The 22466-nt window shown below is 47.1% G+C and overlaps 2 protein-coding genes across 5 annotated transcripts; one reads left to right on the top strand and one right to left on the bottom strand.

Moving 5' to 3' along the window:
- Positions 1 to 93: 93 nt before the first annotated feature.
- ASH2L (ASH2 like, histone lysine methyltransferase complex subunit) lies at positions 94 to 13291 on the top strand. Of its 4 annotated transcripts, none has more exons than XM_090052637.1 (17): positions 94 to 244; positions 424 to 493; positions 1977 to 2122; positions 3242 to 3330; positions 3657 to 3751; positions 3988 to 4083; positions 4310 to 4405; positions 5394 to 5469; positions 6717 to 6734; positions 8163 to 8256; positions 8809 to 9026; positions 9212 to 9379; positions 9940 to 10133; positions 10460 to 10552; positions 11096 to 11194; positions 11729 to 11788; positions 12547 to 13291. In XM_090052637.1, exons 1-17 carry the CDS (start codon positions 108 to 110, stop codon positions 12652 to 12654), a joined length of 1857 nt encoding a protein of 618 aa, XP_089908763.1. In that variant the 5' UTR covers positions 94 to 107; the 3' UTR covers positions 12655 to 13291. The 4 variants fall into 4 exon arrangements, with proteins under 4 accessions (XP_089908763.1, XP_089908764.1, XP_089908766.1 ...); XM_090052638.1 differs by having other exon boundaries at positions 11729 to 11892; XM_090052640.1 differs by lacking the exon at positions 424 to 493.
- STAR (steroidogenic acute regulatory protein) lies at positions 11889 to 18939 on the bottom strand. The gene is made up of 8 exons (XM_090052641.1): positions 18876 to 18939; positions 17690 to 17803; positions 17224 to 17351; positions 16956 to 17114; positions 15995 to 16179; positions 15641 to 15734; positions 15208 to 15416; positions 11889 to 11962 (listed from the first exon to the last, which is right to left on the bottom strand). Exons 1-7 carry the CDS (start codon positions 18937 to 18939, stop codon positions 15297 to 15299), a joined length of 864 nt encoding a protein of 287 aa, XP_089908767.1. The 3' UTR covers positions 11889 to 11962; positions 15208 to 15296.
- Between the last annotated feature and the right edge of the window lie 3527 nt (positions 18940 to 22466).

Genomic DNA, 22466 nt, shown 5'->3' with positions numbered 1-22466 from the left:
GCAGGAGCCACTTCTCGTGGCCCCTTTAAGACGCGGCGAGAAGAAGGGGGGGGAAATCTCGCGCGCGCTGACATCAAAGACTCGCGAGAGCCGGGCGCGCGGGGAAGATGGCGGCCGCTGCAGCGGCGGGAACGCCACCGGGGGCCGCGGTGCCGGCGCCCGAGGAGGGGGAGGCGGCGCCGGAGGCCGCGGCCGGCGACCCCCCCGCACCCCCCGAGCCGGGCGCCGCGGACTCCGAGGCTGGGTGAGGGCCGGTGGGGCAGGGTGTCCTCCCGCGGCGCTGGGCGCCGGCCCATTGGCCGGGGCGTCTGCCACTCGGAGCAGGGGGCGGGGTTTGGTGGGAGGAGGCTAGGGTGGCCCCGCCCCTGGAGCAGGGACCGCGTGGGGGGGCGCCCATGCCAGGCTCACGCTGTCCGTCCACAGGGCCGAGGCCGTGCTGGGGGATGTCGCCACTGCCCTGGAGACTGAGTCGTCCAGCGGGAAGGATGCCCTGGTAGGTCCCCGCGCGTGTCTGCGTGGAGGTCAGCCCCAGCACCCCGGCATTGCCGCCTCCAGAATCCCGCTGGCTCTCGCCTCCCGGCAGAGCTGTCGCATCCCTCCTTGCACTCGGCCTCCGGTCACAGCCGCACCCAGGGAGACCGGGCCTACAGATGCTTGCTTTGATGCTAGCGTTCCTCGCCCCACCCAAAAGTGGGGCACGAGAGTACACAAAGGGCGAGCTCTGTTGGAGAAGTGTTCAAATAAAGTCAGTCGTAGACAGGAAGGTTGCGAGTTTTGGCTATGTCCTGTGGACAGTTTTAGTTACGTGACTCAAATATGGTTGTCCTTTAAAGGAGAAACGTGGGAAACTCCCTTGCAGGATGGCACAGCTCCAGGTTGAGCCTTACCCTGCACACTGGGGGCAGGAGGGAGGGGTGCCGGGTCAGCACTGGTCATCGATGTTTGCAAGGCTACAAAAAAGGTTGAGGACCACTGGACTGGTGCCGCTGGCTCTGGAATGAGCGCGACCTGCTACGTGCAAAGCACAGAGCCACTTGTCCAGGCTAGGTATAAGGCAGCGTTTCCCAACCGCTGTGCCACGAGAAACTAACCCGCGTGCCTCAGTGAGCTCATAAGTGTGGAGTGGGGAATGCCTTCACAGGCTTGCCTCAGAAACATTTTATGCGTGTAAGTGTGCCAGGGGCTGCAAAAGGTTGAGAAACACCTGTGCAGGGGACCTGTCACTGCTGTATTGGTACATTGGGAATTGCAAGTCCTCACAAGAAGTGGATGTCAAAACCTTCTAAGGGCATAAGGGGTTTGTCCACTCTGGGACAACCTGGGTTGGGAGCATCTGTGCCAAAACAAATGGTAAAAACGCTCCTTGTGAATGGAGCACTCTAACATGGTAGCGATTTTGTCCATAAATAGATGATCGAGGCTTATAGTTGGAGGATTTTTACCTCTTTAGGTGCCATATGCATGGGTGCCATGGGTTTCCAGCTGCTGTAATTCAATTTAGAATCAAGTGCTTTGAATAATCTTTCTGTTATGTGGTAAGATTTGCATAATGCATTGTATGGAAACTTCACTAAGATGCTTCCAGCAAACTTGTCTTGTATGCCTTTATGTACTTTTGATTACAGTAAGAGAAAGGGAAATTGTATTAGAAATAAAAGATATTTTTCTAGGCGGTATCAGCAAAATGTTATTAATTAGTTATCGGGTGCCTGGCAAAACATAAAACATCAACAACCTTGAATAGCCAACAAATTGACTGGCTCAGGGGCAGCTGGATTTAGATTAGAAATGGAATGAAAATGCTGCCATGTGATTAATTCAAGTCCATTCCCAGCACAGTTGTATATTAAATATTGCTGGTTTGAAAGTACAAAGAAATCTTCTGTTTCCTTGAAATTCTGCTATCCTGATTGACATGGGATGAGTCTTGGTGCTTTGCCTAAACCAGCCTGTTTGCTCTTCTGCTGTTATTACAGGAAGGTGCTGGGGAGAATTCTGAAGTCTTGGACACGCAGACGGGTTCTGTGGATGAAGAGAATGGGCGACAGCTTGGGGAGATAGAGCTGCAGTGCGGGATTTGCACAAAGTGGTTCACAGCAGACACCTTTGGCATCGATACTACGTATGTGGCACCTTTGCTTGGCACCAAATGTCATTTGTGCTTGCATGGCTCCTATTCAGAGGAAAGAAACCACATACTGACTGAATTTTGTAACATTTTAACTCCTGCAGATGATCTGAATTTCTTAGCCATTCTTTTAGGAGATGGCATTTACTTAAACCTGCTTGGGGATGATTTTTCAATTGATGCAGTCACTAGAAATCAAAACTCACTGGTTACAGCATCACAGCGTGCTTTGCCACCTGTTATCTCACACCTCCCATATTTGCACTTTATTCTGTTGATTTATTATGTATTTAAACAGATTGGTAGCAAGTGTGTCCTTGCGTGAGAGGGTTGATGCTTATATTGTACCATGTTGCAGAAGGAAGAACGTGCTTCAATTGAAGATGCAGTTTGCAAGATCCTTCAAGTCAATACATTTTTGATAGGTCGGCTAAGCTATGTACTAAATTTAGGTTTACACAAAAGGAAACAAAGCAAGAAATATTTAGAATGTAAATTCCCTGGGACCAGAGACCTTGTCTTATTTTATTTGTGTAAAATATAGCAAGCTGAGAGTTATGTAAATAATAGCAAACCAGGTTTATACAACATTACATGATATATTTATGTTTTCTTCACTCTCTAATCTTTGTGTCCATTTGGACGTTCTCATAAAGTCTTTGCAACCTTGGGCTACTCCAGGAAAAGACTGTAAAGCCGACATTTAAAAAAAAAACAGCGTACTTTCACTGACTCAAGCTGTTAGGCAGGAAAGTAAAGATTACCTGTAAAGGAAAAGCAAATGCAGTTTGACATCTAAGATGCTTACAATAATTTAAAACACCAAAGTTCAAAATTGAAAGTTGGTTTTAAAGCTGACTTACTTTACATTTCCCACAGAATATTAAAACAACTTTAAAAATACTATGATGAATCCGTGCTTTATTGTTAGATTCTCCCAGAGTTGCTTTCAGCTTAATTTTACTGGATAAATTTCAGGACTGGTTCTGAAACCAAAAAAATAAATAAATTTAAGCTTGTTTATTTTTTTTCCAGAATGCACTGGGTTTCATTGATTATGAGGATAAATTTAAGTGGTGTATGGTAACTTACCATATGCTGTTACTTTCACAGATCATGCCTGCCTTTCATGACCAACTACAGTTTCCATTGCAATGTTTGCCATCACAGTGGAAACACCTATTTCCTAAGAAAACAAGCAAGTAAGTAAATAAACCGATCAGCATGTCCTGCAAAAGTTGGACGTTTTTCTTCTTTCTCTTTTTTGTTGAGGAGGGAGTGACGCATGCTGACCTTCATTGTAAGCTGGTTTGGTTTTTGATGGGTCTGGTGAAGTTCTGCATTCTGGTTGCGAAGAACCTTCTGATAAGCTGACTTTTCTAAACATTGCAGAAGCTGAGGGGGGCAGGGTTGTTGTTTTGTTTTCGGGGTTTTTTTTGTATTTGCTAACTTTGAGATGCTATATAAATACACTTGACCTTCCTCATCAAGAGTGTAACTGGAGCTCTGCTATATTTTTGTTTTTAAGATCTGAAGGAAATGTGCCTTAGTGCTCTGGCCAACTTAACATGGCAGTCAAGGACACAAGATGAGCACCCAAAAACAATGTTCTCAAAAGACAAGGTACAGCTATAATTACACACAGTCATGTCTGAATGTGAGTTATGATTTGACAAAAGAGCAGACATCTAGATCTACAAGTTCAAACAAACAGTAGGAGCTGTCAGTCTTACCAGTTCTTTTAGGTAAATTTCTAAATGTATACATGATCTTGATGTGAAAGGTTTAATAAAGTAGCTTTATATCTTTTACTGCTTGCAGTTACTAAAAGCCTCATTTTATTACTTTTTTTAAAACAGGATATTATACCGTTTATTGATAAGTACTGGGAGTGTATGACGACAAGACAGAGACCAGGAAAAATGACTTGGCCAAATAACATTGTAAAAACAATGGTAAGTCAGTTTACACTTTATGAAGCTCTTTAATGATACAGTTTCAGTTGCCTTCCGATAGTATCATAGTTGCTAATAACTAGCATGGAAGGTAGAAAAATAGTTCAGACATTAATACTTTTTGTTGTGGCTTCATGTTTACCTAGTTTACTTATTCTTCAGTTCTAGACACTTTGGGACATGATAGGATCCTGTGAGTGTCTTCAATGATTCTTCTCTATTTCAGTGCAAAGAGAGAGATGTGTTTTTGGTAAAAGAGCATCCAGATCCAGGCAGTAAAGACCCAGAGGAGGATTATCCAAAATTTGGCCTTCTAGATCAAGTAAGTGGTTAGAGGCAAAGGGAAAATTCTTTCCTTTGCACCAGTTTCATGGCTTGATGTGAACACCTTGCACATTATTTTAGTGTGTATATATTGGGGATAGATGAATAAATATAACTTAATTCTAGGTACCTACCTACTTTTCTAATTAAAAAAACAACAACCTGTTACTTTAGCCTGCTTAGAATAGGGCACCACATGCAGCCACATGGCTACTGCTGCTGATTCAGTTCTGTTGGAGAAACATTCAAGTCAAGTCAAAAGTAAGCAAGAAGATTGTGAATTTTGGCCATGTCCTTTGTGGATAAACTCAGTTGCATTATCTGGCAATAACACCAGGGTCAGGGCCTGATCAGCTGGTGATGCTTCTCTTTCTAGCATGTGTCAAAGCTTTTAAAAGGTAACAGTCTTCTTTATAGCCCTTGCTGCACACTCTGATGGCATCCAGTATCCTCATTCTTAATGCTGTTATATTAACATCACAGTACAATTGAAACACATTCCTTCTTTTTTTGCAATGGAGACTGAATTCCTTATGGCCAGATGGGGAGAAGAAAAAGGCAGGTCTTCTTATCCCTTTCACTTATGTTCACATAAATCCTGCCTCGCTTTTTAGAAAAACACGTACCTAAGTTGCCTGTGTTTGTGTCCAGTCCTGCGGTTCATAACTACTCAATGCTATGCAACAGCGCTAGAGAACAAAGCAAAATGGTGAGAACCTGACCTGCAAGGTGCTAAGGGCACATAGTTGAATCCTTCCTGGAACTAGGAAAACTTAATCATTCTAGACTGCAGGAGGAGTAAGACTTCAGTGACAAATAAAGTATTTTACACTGTGCTCCTAAAATTTTGCTAGTGCTTCAGGTCTTGGAAATTCCTTAAGAACAAAAACCTCCTGCTGGAACCATGTATTCACACACTTAGAACAGGCCATAGATACTACCATCCATATAGTAGCAGCGCTTTTAAATTGAATTTTCTCTTTCAGGACCTGGCTAATATTGGTCCAGCATATGATAACCAGAAACAGAACAATGCTGTGTCTACTAGTGGAAGTTTAAATGGCAAGTCCTTTAACTTTATCAAAATACGTGTTGAGTATTTAGGAATATGTCACATTTTTACAAAGCCCTGAATTTGGATATGTATGCTATGAATTAACTGGGGCATGTAGAGTTTTTAGAAAAATTTAAAATCCAGTTAATTGGTTATTATTTACTCATTTGACTGCTTTTCTTGGAATGCTTTGAGCCAGTTTAAACCTATGCCTAGTCTATCAACAGAAGTATACATCTGTCCTTACCTTAGCAGTTTTACCCCAAGTTCACTCTGTCAGGTTGCCAGACATACAAATTATTGTGCATACCTGCTTGCAAGAGACCTAGTTAATCAGGAAAACTGAGATCTTTCACATTCTTTTCTATTTTTCTCTCTCCTCTCCACACCTACCACCATGATTTTAATTGTGGCATAACTCCTGTTGCTCAGATCTCCCATTTGCCTTACTCTGAGATTTCAGTCTACTTTGTCATGTACCTCAATATTCTTTCCACTGGTGTAATAACAGCTCTGGTAAAATAATCTCTTAGGCTGCGCCCAGATGAGCGCGGCTGTGCAGTATGTGGCACTGCAGACATGTCTGCGGCACCACATACCGCATATTCTGCTGTTGTCTGCACTGCAGGGGAGCAGTGAGAGGAGGGGAGCTTGATCCCTGGATATCCAGGGGTCAAAAAAACCTGCACAAAAAGTGCACGGGGGGCAGCACTCGCCTCTCAAAACAGGAACCTGTCTGGCCAGAGCCACGCTCTGGCTGCCAGCCAGGCTCTGAGTGGCAGGATCACTACTGCTGCAGCCCCAGGAGGCTCCCAGGACCCTAGGTAAGGCTGCTGGGGCCAGCCCAGTGCTGGCCCCAGCCTCTCCTACCCCACCTGGGGTAACCTGCCACACACCAGAGGGCGCCTAGCATGGGCATTCCCCAGGGACAACTAGTGGTGGCACACATCTCTGCTAGTTGTCCCCAGGGAACCAAACGTCCACACTTGCGTCGACATGGCCTTAGTGAGCAAGGCAAACCTTTTCCTATGTTAGTTAATATAAACTTGCTCTGAAAAATTTCCACTTGTGTGATAAGCCATTCCTCTGCAAATGCACTTATGTTACTAGCAGCTAATGAGGTAACTTGTCTTCAAAAAATGCTCTTTTTGTCACTGTAGATCTCTAAAGTATATATTTCAGTTCATGCACTGGTTGTGTTCTCCTTTAGTTATTAAAATTTGACAAATACATGGTGCCACTTCTGTTCCTGCAGGTGGAGCCTCTTTGGGAGGTGAATATTTTCAGCTTCTCAAACTTAAGTATTACTGTGGTTTGGAAAGCTTTTTTGCTCAATTGTCTTAGAAGCTAAAGTCAATTAAAAATCTAAAGTGTGTCCTGAAATGATTGCTGTAATACTAAATACAAAACAATTCCACTTTTAATGTTCAGCAACTAGAAGCTTTTAAATTGTCATATTCTGCCTCACTTGACTGGCATCAGGTCCCTTCCAACAGAATTTTTCTTTTGAAGGATTCAATAGGATTCTTAATGGACATCCAAAATTTAATCATTTTGGCTGCTGAATAATGGGTCTGTAAAGCCCATTCTACAATATTCTAACATTAATAAGGGAAACTTCAGATGTGCTTGGAAGGCTTTATTTTTGCCAGTGCAGAGCATGTTATGACATGCTGGGAGTTGATCTGCAGGATTAACACAAGCTGGTGTAGTCAGAGCTGGTCAGGTTTGTGCAGAATATGATAACCCCTCAAAGGTCTCGGGCCCTTACACTGCAGCAAGTATGCTGGTAATTTAAAAGCTTGCTCTGTTCTTAGTTACAATACACTGTGCACTAAAAGGTGTTTATCTACAATCCACAGAAACCTTGTAATCGCATCCTTTTAAGTAAAAATCGTTTTTTCCAAAAACCCTATGTATTCTCCTGCTAAAATACACATATCTGATGCATGATAATTTGGCACAATTTTGACGTTAGTCAGCGTTTTGTCCTGTACTTCAGTTGAATTCAAGTTAAATACGTTATTGTGAAAAGCAATTCTTTTCTCTTATTTCGATCCCAAATGGTAACAATTTTGGTATCACTGGAGAGAGACACCTTTTATTGCTTATTTTCCCCATTTTGGTGTATTTTATTTTATATATTGGATTTTAAATGTTAAGTGCTTACTGCTGAAGCAGGTATTGTGTGTCCAAGTGTTTCTCAAGCATATTGTGTGCCATTGAGAGAACTGAAAGTCTGCTTAAGATGACAAATGCATACAGTGGGTCTCTGTTACTTTTGCAAAAGAAAATTAAACTGCATTAACTGCGTGTGTGGAATCTCCATGAAAGTGTGCATTAACTTTTGGCTTCAAACTAATCTTAAACGATAGCATAGGATTTATCTTCAATGGGAAAGTCATTACTTATCATTCACACAGTAAAAGCTTGAGTTGAGCCCAGCAAAGCAAGTTTTCCTGATTGATGTGCTCATCTATTCAAACCAGCACGTTCTCTAGCTAAATTTTGGCTTTTACTGTGTTTGTTCTCTGTCAGCTTGTCAATTTAAGTTTCAGACAGCTGCGTACAAGTTGGTTGACTCTTACTAAAGCAATAGACAAATGTGACAGTGTTGCACCCATGGCGGTTCCATACTCACCAGTTCCTTCTGCCACCAGCAGCCGTTGATATTTGGAATTGCGATGATTTCTCTCTTAAGGGGGTATTGCAGCAGGTGGCAGCGGGAAAGGAAGGGGAGCAAAACGCAAACAGCAAGATGGAGGGACCACAGGAACTGCCAAGAAAACCAGAAGGTAAATGGAAAGATACAGTCTGAATAGACTTAAGATAGCCAAGAGAAATGGGGAAGGCATTGGAAAGCATAAGCGACTATCCTCATACCAGCCATGGCTGTAGGGATGGCTTTAACAACAGAGGGTACCTGCACCCCATTTGTTACTTGCTGGTTTGGAGGCAAGAGGCAGCATCTTCTGCAAACTTGTACCACTCTGTTGTCTTTGCATTAAGGTGCTTTCTGGAGGGGTGGATGCTCCCCTCTTTCAGGCATCATCTCCTTAAGGAGAAAGTGGTGCACAGGCCTCAAAAGTGGTCTTTTGCCCAGGAGTTAATTTGGCACTGGACTGGACATAGCTTAGGTTACTGAGTACATCCCTGGCCAGTCTGGTATAGACAGGGCATATATAGACTGGGAAATCGGAAGGGGGTGGTGCTGTCTGTAGCATGCCTTGTATAGAAGGGTTTGAAGAGGAAAATCTGAAGGAGGCTTGTTTGAGAACACTAGAGGTTTGTGGTGTCTGCTGCTGCCCCTGCCCAGTTACTAACTTCTTACCTTTTGCTTTTCACAGTGACCCCTTGTTTTCAGCTCAGCGCCTGCCACCTCATGGCTATCCTTTGGAACATCCTTTTAATAAAGATGGGTATCGTTATATTTTGGCTGAGCCTGACCCCCACGCACCTGACCCAGAGAAACTGGAGTTAGACTGCTGGGCAGGAAAGCCAATTCCTGGAGATCTCTACCGAGCATGCCTGTATGAACGGGTCTTACTGGCACTGCATGACCGAGGTATGGAGTCAGCTCTTCTTTTGTGACTTCAGTTTACTAGTTAGTAAAGCTCCAAAAAGAATTGCTTCAAGCAGCAGATGTAGATGTAGGATTGACTTTTTGTAGTCTGCTTGCCTGTGTATGCTACCGCAAGGTGAAAACTGAAAGTGAGATACTCAACTCCTTGTTCTCTCTGACTACTGCAGCTCCACAGTTAAAGATTTCTGATGACCGATTGACTGTCATAGGAGAGAAGGGGTATTCCATGGTACGAGCTTCACATGGGGTCCGTAAGGGAGCCTGGTATTTTGAAATATCCATAGATGAGATGCCTCCAGATACAGCTGCCAGACTCGGCTGGTCGCAACCACTAGGTAAAGTAATTTCTAAAAACTTTTAACAGTAGCAGCTTTATTACCTGTTCTGGGTTTCGTCTCAATTTCTTCTGGTAATTCTGGCCTCTGTAAAATAATTCAAAGAGTTAAAAAGAGTAGGAAAACTGATGTCAACACTGGCAACTCTTTTTGTGGAAGCAAAGAAACCATTATGTGTTGGGTTTTTTTTCTAAACGTGATTGGAACAGCTGCAGCAAATTCTCAGGCATACTGTCTTCTGTCATGCTATTGTGATGCCAGTGTTTCACACTCCCAGCATGTTTGGCCTCACTACATTGTTTTAGTGAAGCAGGTGTAGATAGCCAAGGACCTACAGAGTCTTAGAACAGCAGAGGCTGTGCCTGAGCTTTCAGATACTGATGGTACAGAGCAAACGTCTTTGTGTATTAAGTCTGGAAGATTCTCCCTGAAATGTTAACTAGTATAGAAAATCCCTGCTTCATGCATAACTAGACTTGAGTTTCTATCTATTTTTAAGCAGTCCAGTCATTCAGAAGCCTTGAAGGAAGAATCTGTAACTGATCTCTGAATTTCCACAGGGAACCTTCAGGCTCCTCTGGGCTATGACAAATTTAGTTACTCTTGGCGAAGCAAAAAAGGAACAAAATTTCATCAGTCCATAGGCAAACACTATTCATCAGGCTATGGCCAAGGAGATATGCTTGGATTTTATATCAGTCTTCCCGAAGACACTGAGACTGCTAAGTCACTTCCTGATACCTACAAAGATAAAGTAAGTTGTGTAATGATGGACTCCTTCAGTGTTGTTCTCACCATATGTTTTCGGAGTATCTGTGTCAGATGTTGGCTGTGTTTAGTCAATGCCCAGTGCTTCCTACTTGGTTGCAAACATGGTTACTTTTCCTTCCTCGTGTTTACTTAAGGTGTTCAAACGTCATTTTTGATTGGTGACCTAACCATAACTGTTTGCATCTCCACTACTAGGTGGTGCATGCACCAATTCAATCCTTGTACATTTACCATTAGCTATACTGCCTAAAGCTAATTGCGAACGTCTTGCAGCCTGTTTTTAAGTGCTGCTGTTGCTTACCTTTGTAGGCTCTGATCAAATTCAAAAGTTACTTGTATTTTGAAGAGAAGGACTTTGTGGATAAAGCAGAGAAAAGCTTAAAACAAGCGCCTGGAAGCCAAGTAAGTTTAGCATGGGGGTAGGGTGGAACATGATACAGATCGCATCAAAGATCCAACAGAACAAACAAGTTATTGAGAATTGGTGTAGTTTGTACGTTAGTTCATGCATTTTCATGTAGGATTCAAGCAGCACCAGGAATAGTATGACTACACTCTTACCTGTCTTGTATATGAAGGTGGAGGTGGAGATTCCAACTTAAGCTTCAGTTGTCTAAGCTTAGGGAGACTCAAATAAGCCAGTGAGGCAGCTGGATTTCACTGTCCTCAACCTGTGATAAGTCCCTGTAGGCAGTTGTGGTTTAAGGAATGCAAGATGTTAAATAAATACATAAGTAAAATCTAGGCAGATGTGCCAGGCACTCTGCAACATTAAGCCAAATAAGTAGCTCCAGTGTTAAAGAAGATTCTGTTATCAAAATCCTTAGGTTACCAAGTGAGGGTCAGATGGAAGGGATTTGAGATGGGGAGGGGCAGGAAGAAGGTTAAGATGAATCAGTGAAACTTAGTGACCTCTGGCTAACTGTTACTATTTTTCTTTCTCAGATAACCTTCTACAAGAACGGGGTCAGTCAAGGGGTTGCCTTTAAAGATATTTTTGAAGGCGTTTATTTCCCTGCCATTTCTCTGTATAAAGGCTGCACGGTACGTACATAAGACACAGAGCTCAGAGTTTAGAAGACTAAATGAATGAGGGAGCAGAAAAAATAGATTTGTACCACAGCGGTTCCTAGGAGCCCTGATCATGGGTCTCATCCACCACGTTTGACATCGGACAGTCACAGAACAACAAGTCCCTGGCCCCAGGAGCTGAAAAAACACCCACAATCATTCCAGCAAAGGGTTCCTTGTGGCTTTCAAGTTAACTCCTACCATTGTCTATCTTTAGCCTCTAGAGAGATCCACCAAGGCCACTTGAGGCTACACTTGAGTTGCTCTAAAGCTAAGAGGCCAAATGCTTACCTTGGAGACTTAGCTTTTCATGTCACTTTCTTTCTTGGGTACTGACATGTGTTGCCACGTAATGGTATGTGGCCACATTTCACCAAGTCATGACATGTTTTGCTAAGTCAGACAAATATCGGAAGCAGCCACGTCCCCTGGCTCCTGTATTTGACTGCTGTACTTCCTCTTCAGCATGTTTCTCTGACACTGAATACATTTACTTTTCTTTCATAGGTTTCAATAAATTTTGGACCGTATTTCAAATACCCTCCAAGGGACATCACTTACCACCCAGTAAGTAGCAATGCAGCAGCTACAACTCTGCTTTTCCTGTGCTACTGCTACTATATCGGTTTTCAGTTTACCTGGTGGGCCTCCATTCTGTCAACAAAAGGCAGGTCAGAATTGTGAAGTGGCATTTTTCTTTTCTTGATTTCGAGGGTGAAGAGGAGACTGGAATGCACTTGCCTGAGGAGAAAAACCTAATAATCACTTTCCTCTGAATTTTGCTAGTATAGCTGCATTACCTAGATTTATATTTTAGCATCATTTCACTGGGGCAAAAGGAGAAATGCATTGGGCTTGATCTCGATGAGCTTTGGTTGAGATACTGAGCAGGATACAGAAGCAGTATTTCTAGGCAGAATTATGTGGAGCTCAAACATTCCCTATTTTGTGCTTGAAATAGGATTAAAGCAAAGCATGTTCCCTCCCCCCCGGTGGATTCATTGGAAGCAAAATTTAAAATATGCATTTGATCTCGGATCCCTGCCCCCTACCTTGCATCTTCAGAGTTACACTTCTGAAACAAATGGCAGAGAAGCTGGATGCGGATATGATAAGAAGGCTGTCATAGTTAGTACTTAAAGCCTGGAAGGAATAAAGCCTTATACCCTAGGGATTAAAGCTCTCTGTAACTCTTGAGATTTAGGATGGAACCTATTTTTCCTTACCCCAGAATTGATAGAAGAGTCCGTATGCTAAACTACAGCACTGCCCCTGGACTGACCACCCCAACCCCATTAACCCTTTCCTTTCTCCACCCCCAACAGATGAGCGACATGGGCTGGGGGGCTGTGGTAGAGCACACACTGGCTGATGTCCTCTATCACGTGGAAACAGAAGTTGATGGCAGACGCAGCCCGCCATGGGAGCCTTGACGGAGATGCTGTCAGTGCAGGCATTTAGCTTTTTTTTTTTTTCCTTTTTTTAATTGTGGACTTTAGAAAAATAAATATGGTTTCTTTCTAGTGGAACGTGCACTGCTCAGTTTCTGAACCAGTCCTCTTTGGCCAGAAAAAAACAGGGTGAAGCAGACTCAGCAGCTATCTCTGCAATGCACTCATTGGCATTGGATGTATTATGTTCTCATGACCCATTCTACCCCAGGCCGGAGACTTTTCAGTGAATTCAGTGCTGTGCTGTATTGTGCTACCTACCAGCGTCCTCTACTACTCGTCCTTTTAAAGAGTCACCAAAATGACTATTTGATCATACTGCAATAATTTCTCATTTACTGTCCGGATTGGAAAAGTCATTCTTTACTAAGACTGGGCCCTGGCCATAAATGCCTACTTCATAGTACAATGAAGCAGGCGCATCCAGATACCTTCCAGCAGCGGAGTAGGATCATCTGTGCTACAGGATTTTTAAACTGTCAGTAGCTGTTATACCAAGGGATTGCTTTGTACCAAGACTACTGTGTTCAAACAAAATTATGGGACAAAGAAAGTCTGGGTTTATTTTATATTAACTGGAAACCAGTTTAAAATAAAGTCTTTTCCCCAAGACTGGTTATGGCCTTGGCTGTTTTATGAAGGTTAGGACTTCCGTTGTAAAGCTTGCTGCCAAATTCCATGGGACCAGCCCTCTTATCTAAACTGTTGCAGCATTTTGTTGACTGTATGTACCTCTTCCTGGAGGCATGAGTGGTTTTAAAAAAAATCGGGGAATATTCTGAGGTCACTCTGTTTTTAACAGATCTTACGGTCCGATACAAGTCTCTGAAGTGGTTTCTTGTACAAGGTACACTCACAATAATAGGAAATAAAAGTTCTGAGCAGTTGTTTAATTTGCTCTCTCTCTGCTGAGCTCTGAATAAATGAAATGAGGCGGGGACTTTGTATTTCTTATATTTATTTTAAAAAGTATTGATACAGGTTTCATACACTTAACGGATTCATTTTTTGGGGGAAAAAAAAGCCTGGTGAGTATATTAGACTGCTACACTGATTACACACATCTTCTACATAGCAACTGTCCTTTTGGAGCGCTACAGGGCAGAGAAGGTAATAATTTTTTAGAGTGTAAAGTGAGATGAAGCTATTTTCACAATGAATAAGTTTCTCTATGTTACATGTAATTACCTTCATTTAAAACAAATGTGCTTAGGGCTGGTTCACTGGGAGGTGTGTATGTTGCATTAACAACTGGAATAAATATTAAATAGTCACATAATATGCAAGTCTATACAAGAAAAATAAATACCTATGCATTCATTTATAAATTAAATTTCCTACAGCAGAAATCCACTAAGTGCAAAACTGATCTGCAGCTGCCTGTACTGGAGGTTGAACTAACTACAGTGTAAAGCTTAGAAATCTGCACTGGAACAAGCTGCTACCTGTGCAGATTTCTTCTGTGAAATCTAAAAACAAACTTATTGCAGGCAGCTTGCATAGCTTGTCAGAGGTGGCTTTGCAGCATAATCTACATACCACAATATTTGCAAAGATGCAGGTAGCAGAATTACTCTAGTGTTGTATGCAACAGCCCAGTCTCCTTAGAGTTGCAATAGGTTTTCCATCCTTCACTACCTTAAAAGAGCAGGAAGGTAACTAGTTTTAGACGATACATAATACTCCTTTAAGATGTCTATAGGAAGCTGTTTCCCTTTTCCATTAACATTTCAAATAATACATTTCACCAGATAGGGCTTTTGAAAGCTTCAAAAGGTCTTGGCTTGTCCAGGCACAGGGAGAATGAATTAAATGCAGTAACTGTTCTGCACAAACTCCCCATCAGGACAGCTGTATTTTACACTTCAGTACTTTGGTGCCTTCTGAGGACCGGGGTTTGCAATGTAGTTTGTTCCACTGAGTGCAGTTTAGTCCAGCTTCAGAGGCATTGAGTAGGAAATAAGTGTCTATTGGGGAGCTCCTCTGGAATCTCTCTTAGAGGCTATTGCCGGGTGTAGACAAGCCCTTCATAGTTACATTTTAAACCTGTAACTCAGTGAAGGTCTTTTAGGCCTAGTAGACCTATTCACATACATCACAGGAAAATTTACTGGAGTATCTACCAAGTAAATGGGGAAAATTGAGTGGGGCTTGCATTGCAATCTTGGCCATTTGTGTTCTTCCACTTTTCTGCTTCGGTGTTAGAGCAAGAGAGTAGCTTCCCTGTAAAGATGCCAAAAACTTTAGAAGAACACAAAGCTGGACACATTTCACCATGCACCAAGAGAATCTGATACTGCAGGCAGCAGAGGTGGCCCTGTCCTTTTTTAAGCTACCTGCTCTCGGTAGATCTGATGGGTTGCGGGGTACACGGGGAGCCATTCTTCCTGGGTGGGTGGGTGGCGATCTTGTGCTGCAGGGAGTACAGCAACACGCTTATCCAGAACTGGTCCAAGGCCAACTCTCCTACCACAAGCTCCATTTTAAAAAGTCTAGCCTAGAAGCAGGTCTTGGATAATACAGTGGCGATCTCACCTTGGGGCACGTATCTTTGGCCCTGTTGGCCTGTGACAGTTTGTGACTGTGGCTCAGGGTCAGGTTTCTTTATGGGGAACAGCGAAACTTCAGCAGTTGATGGCGACTGCAGGAGGAGCTGTGCTAGCCAGGCGCTTGCGGAGTTGGTTGGCAAAGTCTACCTGCGTCTGGGAAAGGACCTGATTGATGATTGATTTGGGCAGCCACCCCTGAGGGAGAACAGAGAACAAGATGGTGTTAGGTGAAGGGGTTTGCAGGGCAGGAGGCACAGGTGGCAAGAGTGAAGACATAGGCATGGGGAACATAGTGGCTCTCTGGACTGGATAAAACTAGAACCACCTCAAACAGGTTAAAAAAACTAGAAAACTTGCGGCTTCATTTACAGCTGCACTGCAAGGACCTGCACAGCTGTGAGGGAGCTCCATGCACTTACCTTCAGGTCAATGCTGAGAAGCCACGTTAACTTGGTTTGGGAAGGATTTTCAGCCAGCGGACGAAGAATCATGCATGTGGGCCCGTTTTCAGCTCTGCACAAGAGGGGAAATGCATTGCATTAGGAAAGTAGCAACCGAGCTCTGACCAGGGAAGTGGCATATTCTTTTCTACAGACCTTAACTAGGAGGGGGCAGTTCTTTCCTTTTCAAGCCTTAGAAAAGCTGTGTGTGTTAGACTCAGTCTGGGATTTATAAAAAGGTTTCCAGGAGCGCATTTTAGACTTTTGCTCTCCCTTGCCAGTAGGGTCGAGGGGGAGGGATACTCTTTACAGACAAGGACAACGGCTCTTTACCTTATGAATCCCTTCTGTTCTGGCATCGCCCCATGCTTCGTGGCCATCCCAGCCAGGACGCACGTCGAGCCGCGTCTCTTAGTGCACCGGACACTGACAAAATCTCGCGGTCCAACGATGTTGCCAGGTGTAGCAGCAGCAGTTTCGTGGGTGATCAGTGTGTCTTTACCAATCTTTTGAAGAATCTGTGACGGGAACGGAGTTCCCAACCGTTAGACAGAGCCAGCCTACCATGCCGCATACACGGGCACTGCAAGTCAAATCCTGTGGGCTGCAGTCTAAGACTTGATCCCATGTTGAGATGACATACCAGGCCATTCCTGCACTCACAGTTCACCGAAAGCCTAACCAAGGTCTGCACCTTGCTGCAAGCACCCGGATTCCTCTACGTCATTGGCTTTGCAGTCCCAGAACAGCCTGGTGGGGCCCTTTCCAGGAAGTTAGATTACAGTAAGCAAATCTGCACTGAGATGTAGGAGCAGATGCTTGATTCTTCCAGCACAGGGTCTAGTGTGATGAGTTCATAGGATGCTATGTTTAGGCAGCATCCAGCCCTGCTGCTATTTCTGATGTATAAAACAACACCAAATATTTGTAGTAAAATGAATTCGCCCCCATTTACAAGTGCAGGCTGCTCCGATTAGGAAATTCCCTTCTCTTGGGACAATATTACCACTACTGCAAAACACATTCCAGGTCAGCTGCAGGGAGCTTGGTCTCTAAAGGAGATGAGGGTCTGTGCTGCTCAGAGAAAGCAGCTCAGAGATGAAAAGTAAAGGCAGGGACAGCCCCTGCCCAGATGTATTTATGGGCTGAGCAGTTCCTCTGTGCCTGTCTTAAGAAAGCAAAACCATAATTCTTCAGTCTCTGCTCAAAGCCCGTGATGCAGTCCCTGCCTAAAATCAGAGCCCAGGCACCCATCCTTCCCCCCTCGGCACCAGCGCAGTCACCAGGGTCTCACCTTGACCTCCTGGACGCTGGGGTTCCAGTCTCCCATCTGCTCCATCCTTTCCACCAACTCCTCGTACACAGAGTCCAGGGGCTGGTCCACAACCACCTCCAAGCGAAACACCTTCCCCACATCTGGCAGCACCTTGCTCAGCACTCGGTCCCCATTGCCCTACAGGGAAAGGAGGCAGGAGAGTTTGACGCTGCCCCCAAACGTTCATTCCTGACCATCAAATACACATGATATACAGCAACAATGCATGAACGGGCAGGAGCCCTACCACAGCTGTCTCTGTTTTCCAGCCGTCCTGGTCCGCAAGGATGCCGAGGGATTTCTGGAGGGCCTCCTCTCCCTGTTTGAGATAGGACATCTCCACTTCGCTGAAGGGCCTCTCCTCCAGCCTGGAGCCTGCGGGGTGGGGAGTTTACTTGGTCAGTGGTAAAGCACTGTTGGCAGCTCCACCCCCCTACAACAAACCAACATGATGCATGGTGCAAAACAGCTCACCCCGTGCATGCTAGCCCTGTGGAGGGGGCATTGGGGGAGGTACCCACGTGCTCAATTCCCACTGCACGTCTAGGTTTGGGATTTGGATTTTATAGACTAGGCTGCTTGCATCTATGCTTCTCTGCGAGTGTGTGCGTATCGCAGGTACAAGCTCTCGACAGACCTGGGCTGTGGCAAAAGCTACTCCAGGCTAAACCCATGCGAGACCCTCCCCTGGTGGCTCACCCCATGGCACTTACTGAGCAACGAACTCCTCCGGCGAACCTGGTTGATCCATTTCCCAGGGCCCGTGCCAGCGAAGGTGAGCTTGTTCAGCTCCTGGCTGATGGCGACAGCGGCCTTTCGACGCAGACCTTGAAACGAGAGAACAAAGCTGGGACTTAGCAGGGCAGATCTGCTCGCACTGCACTTTGCATTACGCTCCTGAGTGAAAGAAAAATTCCCCAAACAGATTCCCTACCCGTTCAGGGTGCACGGATATTTTGTCTCCCTGATTCTGCTCATCTGCCCAGGTCCCCAGGGAGGCAGTGCACTCACAGAAGAGGCACGTTCCCATCTGCTCTCTCTGCTGCCTGCCTTTGAGCACAGCAGTGCTTCTGTCTAAGCAGCAACATCCTTTTGGTTTCTGCAAGCGGAGTGGACTTGCATCCCTGCAGGATCTTCCCCAGGAGGTGAGCTCCAGTTCCCACGGGCCTCAGTACGGAGCCAGGAAATCGCATTTCATCCTTTATTAACACTTGAGCGGAGGGATGGGGCCTATAATGAGGCTATACAGCTGTAACATGGAGAGCAAGTCCTGCCAACCACTGGAAGGGGGTTCACCTCCGGCTTCAGATGAAAAAGTGGAGTGGGATTTGAGAAGTCTCAGCAGCAGCATGTGCCCACTGACACCTGCCCTAGGACACACAGCACAACGGAGGGAGAGCTCCAAGCCAGGAGAACCAGGTTTGCTACAGGCCTGAAAGCACCTGGAGCAGACCGCTGCTCTAATACGATGCGGAAAGCCAGAGAGCAGGGCAGGCTGCTCCTCGTTTGCAGCAGCCTGGCAAGGAGGAAACCTGTCCAAGCAGCAGGAAGGCCTCAGCCTCTGCCAGGCAAACACCTGGCAGCAGGGAACGGACTCTTTATCTGTGCTTGCAAAGCACCGCGTGCATTTAAAACGTTGCATAAAACCTAGTGCAACAGCCCTGGACAAGGAGAAGTGTCCTGCATTCACCAACAGGCACAAAACCTTCCCCTGCTCCAGCTGGACAGGCTCTTCTGGCAGCAGCTAAGGGCACAGTGCAAAAGGCATTGGGCTCCATGGCGGAGCAGAGACAGCGCACAGAGGAGCCCCAATAAGCAGACTTATTGCAAGCAAGAAGTGCCTTCAGACCAGTTCAACGCCAGTCCCCTCCCCAGACGCCCGGGGCTGCTCCCCCTCACCTGTCATGTTGCGCAGGTGCCTGTATGAGATCCCAGCACACAGCTTGAAGGTAGCCGGCAGCATGGTGCTCGGCTGGAGGATCTCTGCCCTCGGGAACTCGTGTCTCTGCAGCAGCTGGCCCGGGGCTCAGTGTTCGCCTGGTGCAGCCCTCTGGGCTCTCAGCCTTAAATACAGCAGCTGAAGGATGCTTGTTTGTCAGCAAGGAGATAAGGAGAGGCATCGCTTACGGCAGGCTGCAGGGGCCAAGGCCAAAGTCATCTCCCCAGGCATCTGTCATGGGGTTGCAAGGGGCAGCTCCGATCAAGGGAAGCAGCAGGTCCTGCCACCCTGACTCTGCTTTATTAACTCTGTGCAGCCCAGCGCAGTGCTACCTTGGACAGCGTAGGCGCTAGCAGGTTGGTGCTGGGGGCTCCCGATCCACTGGCCTTGGAATCCCTGGCCATATGGAGACCCCTCAAGGCAAACATTTGCTGGCTGACTTGCACACATGGTGCAGTAACACAGGCAGGGTATTACCACTGCAATTACACCCTCTCCACTCAACTGCCTGTGGCTTCCTCCCAGTTGCTACCTCTGAGGATACAGTGCCCTCCAGCAGCTGCCTTGCCCTGCACCCTACCAAGGAGCTGGCTCATAGCCTGTTCTTTAGATTTACCCCCAAGGGAGGACTGCAGATTGCACAAGCTGGACATCTCAGGGGGAGAGAGTGGGACCGGCCTTGCACACCAGCCTGCAGTCAGCCCAGGGGCTACTAGGAATGGAGACCCAGGGGGGTCCCAACCTACAGCAGACAGGCAGTTAGCGGAGGTCTGACATCACAGCTACCATTTGCACTGTAAGCAGTAAAAACCCCAAACAGCACACAGGTATGACCTGCCTTTGACACAGGAAGCCAGTTAACGCATTTCCCCGAGCCTGGCATTGCCCCTGGCTCTGGTTTGGGCAGGCCACGGTGCCAGCTGTGGCTCAGCTGGGCCCCTGTCTAGCCTGGGATCAGACTTCTTCTGCCCTGCTGTTCAGGTCCCATTGTGGAGCTGTGGGCAGGGACAGGCTGGTGACCACACAGGCCTGGAGCCCCGGCTGCCTGCAAGCACAAGCACAAGCCCGGCAGGCTGGCCTGGCGTACCCAGCCCGTCACGGTGCAAACCGTTTTCAAAGCTGCCTTGGCCAGAGCATCAGGTGAATAGCGTGCCCTGCACCCAGGCCAGCGCACCCGCCCCAGCCCCCTGTACGCCTCCTCCTTATCCATGGGACCCAAAGCGCTTCACCCCAGAGCACTGTTCTGCTAACCAGGAAGGAGCAAAGGGCCAGGCCCAAGGTCACCTCACAGGGCAGTGGCAGAGCCAGGCCAAGAGCCAAGGCTTCCCCACCGCCAGTTGGCCCATGAGGGATGTACTGCAGTGGGGCTCTCTGGGCTGGGGAAGTCCCTTGCCTCGCAACCCGCCCGCGTGAGCTGCGCACATATCTTCTGGAGAGTTCAATTATCTCCTAGCGGGCTTGTGGTGGTGGGGGGGGGAGACTGACAGGAGCGATAACGCTCAAGGATGAGATGACATTTCTCAGATGAGTTACGGCCTGAGAGACACGCGCTGCGGAGAGCCAGTGAATCACCCGCTGCTTCCTTTGACGTCAGCTCTCGCGCCCTCCCGCAGGGAGCCTGACCTTCCCACCGGCTGTTGCAAGAACTTGGCGCGGTGGGAGGTCAGCGCTCGCTGGGCCATTAGCCTAGGATGCCAACCCAACAGCCATAGAGGTGGGGGGCAGGCAGGGGCTGGGACACCCAGCTGGCACACGGAGGACAAGTCAGCCGGTCCGGACGATCTCTGCCCTGGAGTACTAAAGGAATTGGCTGAGGTCATTGCAGGACCCCGGCATGGCTGTACGAGCACTCGTGGTGCTCTGGTGCAGTGCCAGAGGACTGGAAGAGGGCCAACGTGGTTCCCGTCTTCAAAAAGGGGAGGAAGGAGGACCCAGGGAACTATAGGCCAGTTAGTCTTACATCAATCCTAGGCAAGCTGTTTGAGAAAATTATGCTGGCACACATCCAGGAGGGGCCAGCTGGGGATTTCATGCTTAGGGGCAACCAACACGGGTTCATTTGCGGCAGGTCCTGTCAGACCAACCTGGTGGCCTTCTGTGATCAGGTCACCAAATCCTTAGAGGCAGGGGTAGCAGTGGACAGTCTTCCTGGACTTTAGGAAGGCCTTCAACACTGTCTCTCACCCCGTTCTCATTAAGAAACTGGAGGACTGCGGTGTCGACACCCACACAGTCAGATGTGTCGCCAACTGGCCGGAGGGCCGCACCCAGACAGCGGTGGTGGACGGGTCATTTTCAACCTGGAAGGATGTGGGCAGTGGGGTCCCCCAGGGCTCGGTCCTCAGGCCCGCGCTGTTCAACATCTTCATCAATGACTTGGATGAGGAGGTAAAAAGCACCCTGTTCAAATTTGCTGATGACACTAAGATGTGGGGGGAGGTGGGCACGCTAGAAGGGAGCAATAGGCTACAATCAGACCTAGACAGGTTACAAGGGTGGGCGAACGAGAACAGGATGGGATTCAGTGCTGACAAGTGCAAGGTGCTGCACCTGGGGAGGAGGAACCAGCACCATACCTACAGGCTGGGGAACTCCCTTCTTGTCAGGGCAGAGGCAGAAAAGGATCTTGGAGTCATCATTGATGCAAGACGAACATGGGCCGGCAGTGTGGGGACGCGGTCAGGAAGGCCAACCGCACCTTGTCCTGCTTCCACAGATGCATCTCGAGCAGGTCCAAGGAGGTGATCCTCCCCCTCTATGCGGCGCTGGTCAGGCCGCAGCTGGAGTACTGCGTCCAGTTCTGGGCACCACACTTCAGGAGGGATGTGGACGACATGGAGAGGGTCCAGAGGAGGCCACTCGCATGATCAGGGGACAGCAGGGCAGGCCCTACGAGGAGAGGCGACGGGACCTGAACCTGTTCAGTCTCCACAAGAGAAGGCTGAGAGGGGACCAGCAGGCCGGGGGGGATCAGCAGGCACTGGGGGAGTCCCTGTTCCCCTGAGCACGGCCAGGAGCAACCAGGAATAACGGTCACAAGCTGGCAGAGGGGAGATTTAGGCTAGGCATCAGGAGGCGTGACTTCACGGTCAGGGTGGCTAGGATCTGGAACCAACTTCCAAGAGAAGTGGTGCTGGCTCCTACCCTGGGGGTGTTTAAGAGGAGGCTGGATGAACACCTTGCTGGGGTCATTTGACCCCAGTACTCCTTCCTGCCATGGCAGGGGGTCGGACTCAATGATCTACTCACGTCCCTTCCGACCCTAGAAACTATGCAACTATGACTGTGCCACTGATGTGCTCCGTGACCTCGGGCATATCTCTTCATCTCTTTCCCCTCCCACCACCTGCTCAGACTGTAAGCTGGCTGGGACAGGGACTGTCCTGGCACAGTGAGTTTCTGCTCTCAGCTCACAACGTACTGCCGGACGCAGCACAAACAGTTGCTGCTAATCGGGAGAGCAGGAACGCGATAGTCAGCCGCGAGGCATACCTCGTTCCCCAGCAAGATAAAGCTCCAGCACGGGCCCGCATAGCTGCCTGAGTAAGTTC

This window comes from Crocodylus siamensis, chromosome 6, assembly GCF_052110815.1.
Source record: "Crocodylus siamensis isolate JL-2025a chromosome 6, ASM5211081v1, whole genome shotgun sequence".
NCBI classification, from domain to species: Eukaryota; Metazoa; Chordata; order Crocodylia; family Crocodylidae; genus Crocodylus; species Crocodylus siamensis.
The sequence above is the reverse complement of the archived record's forward strand: the minus strand, read 5'-3'. Positions and strand labels throughout refer to the sequence as shown.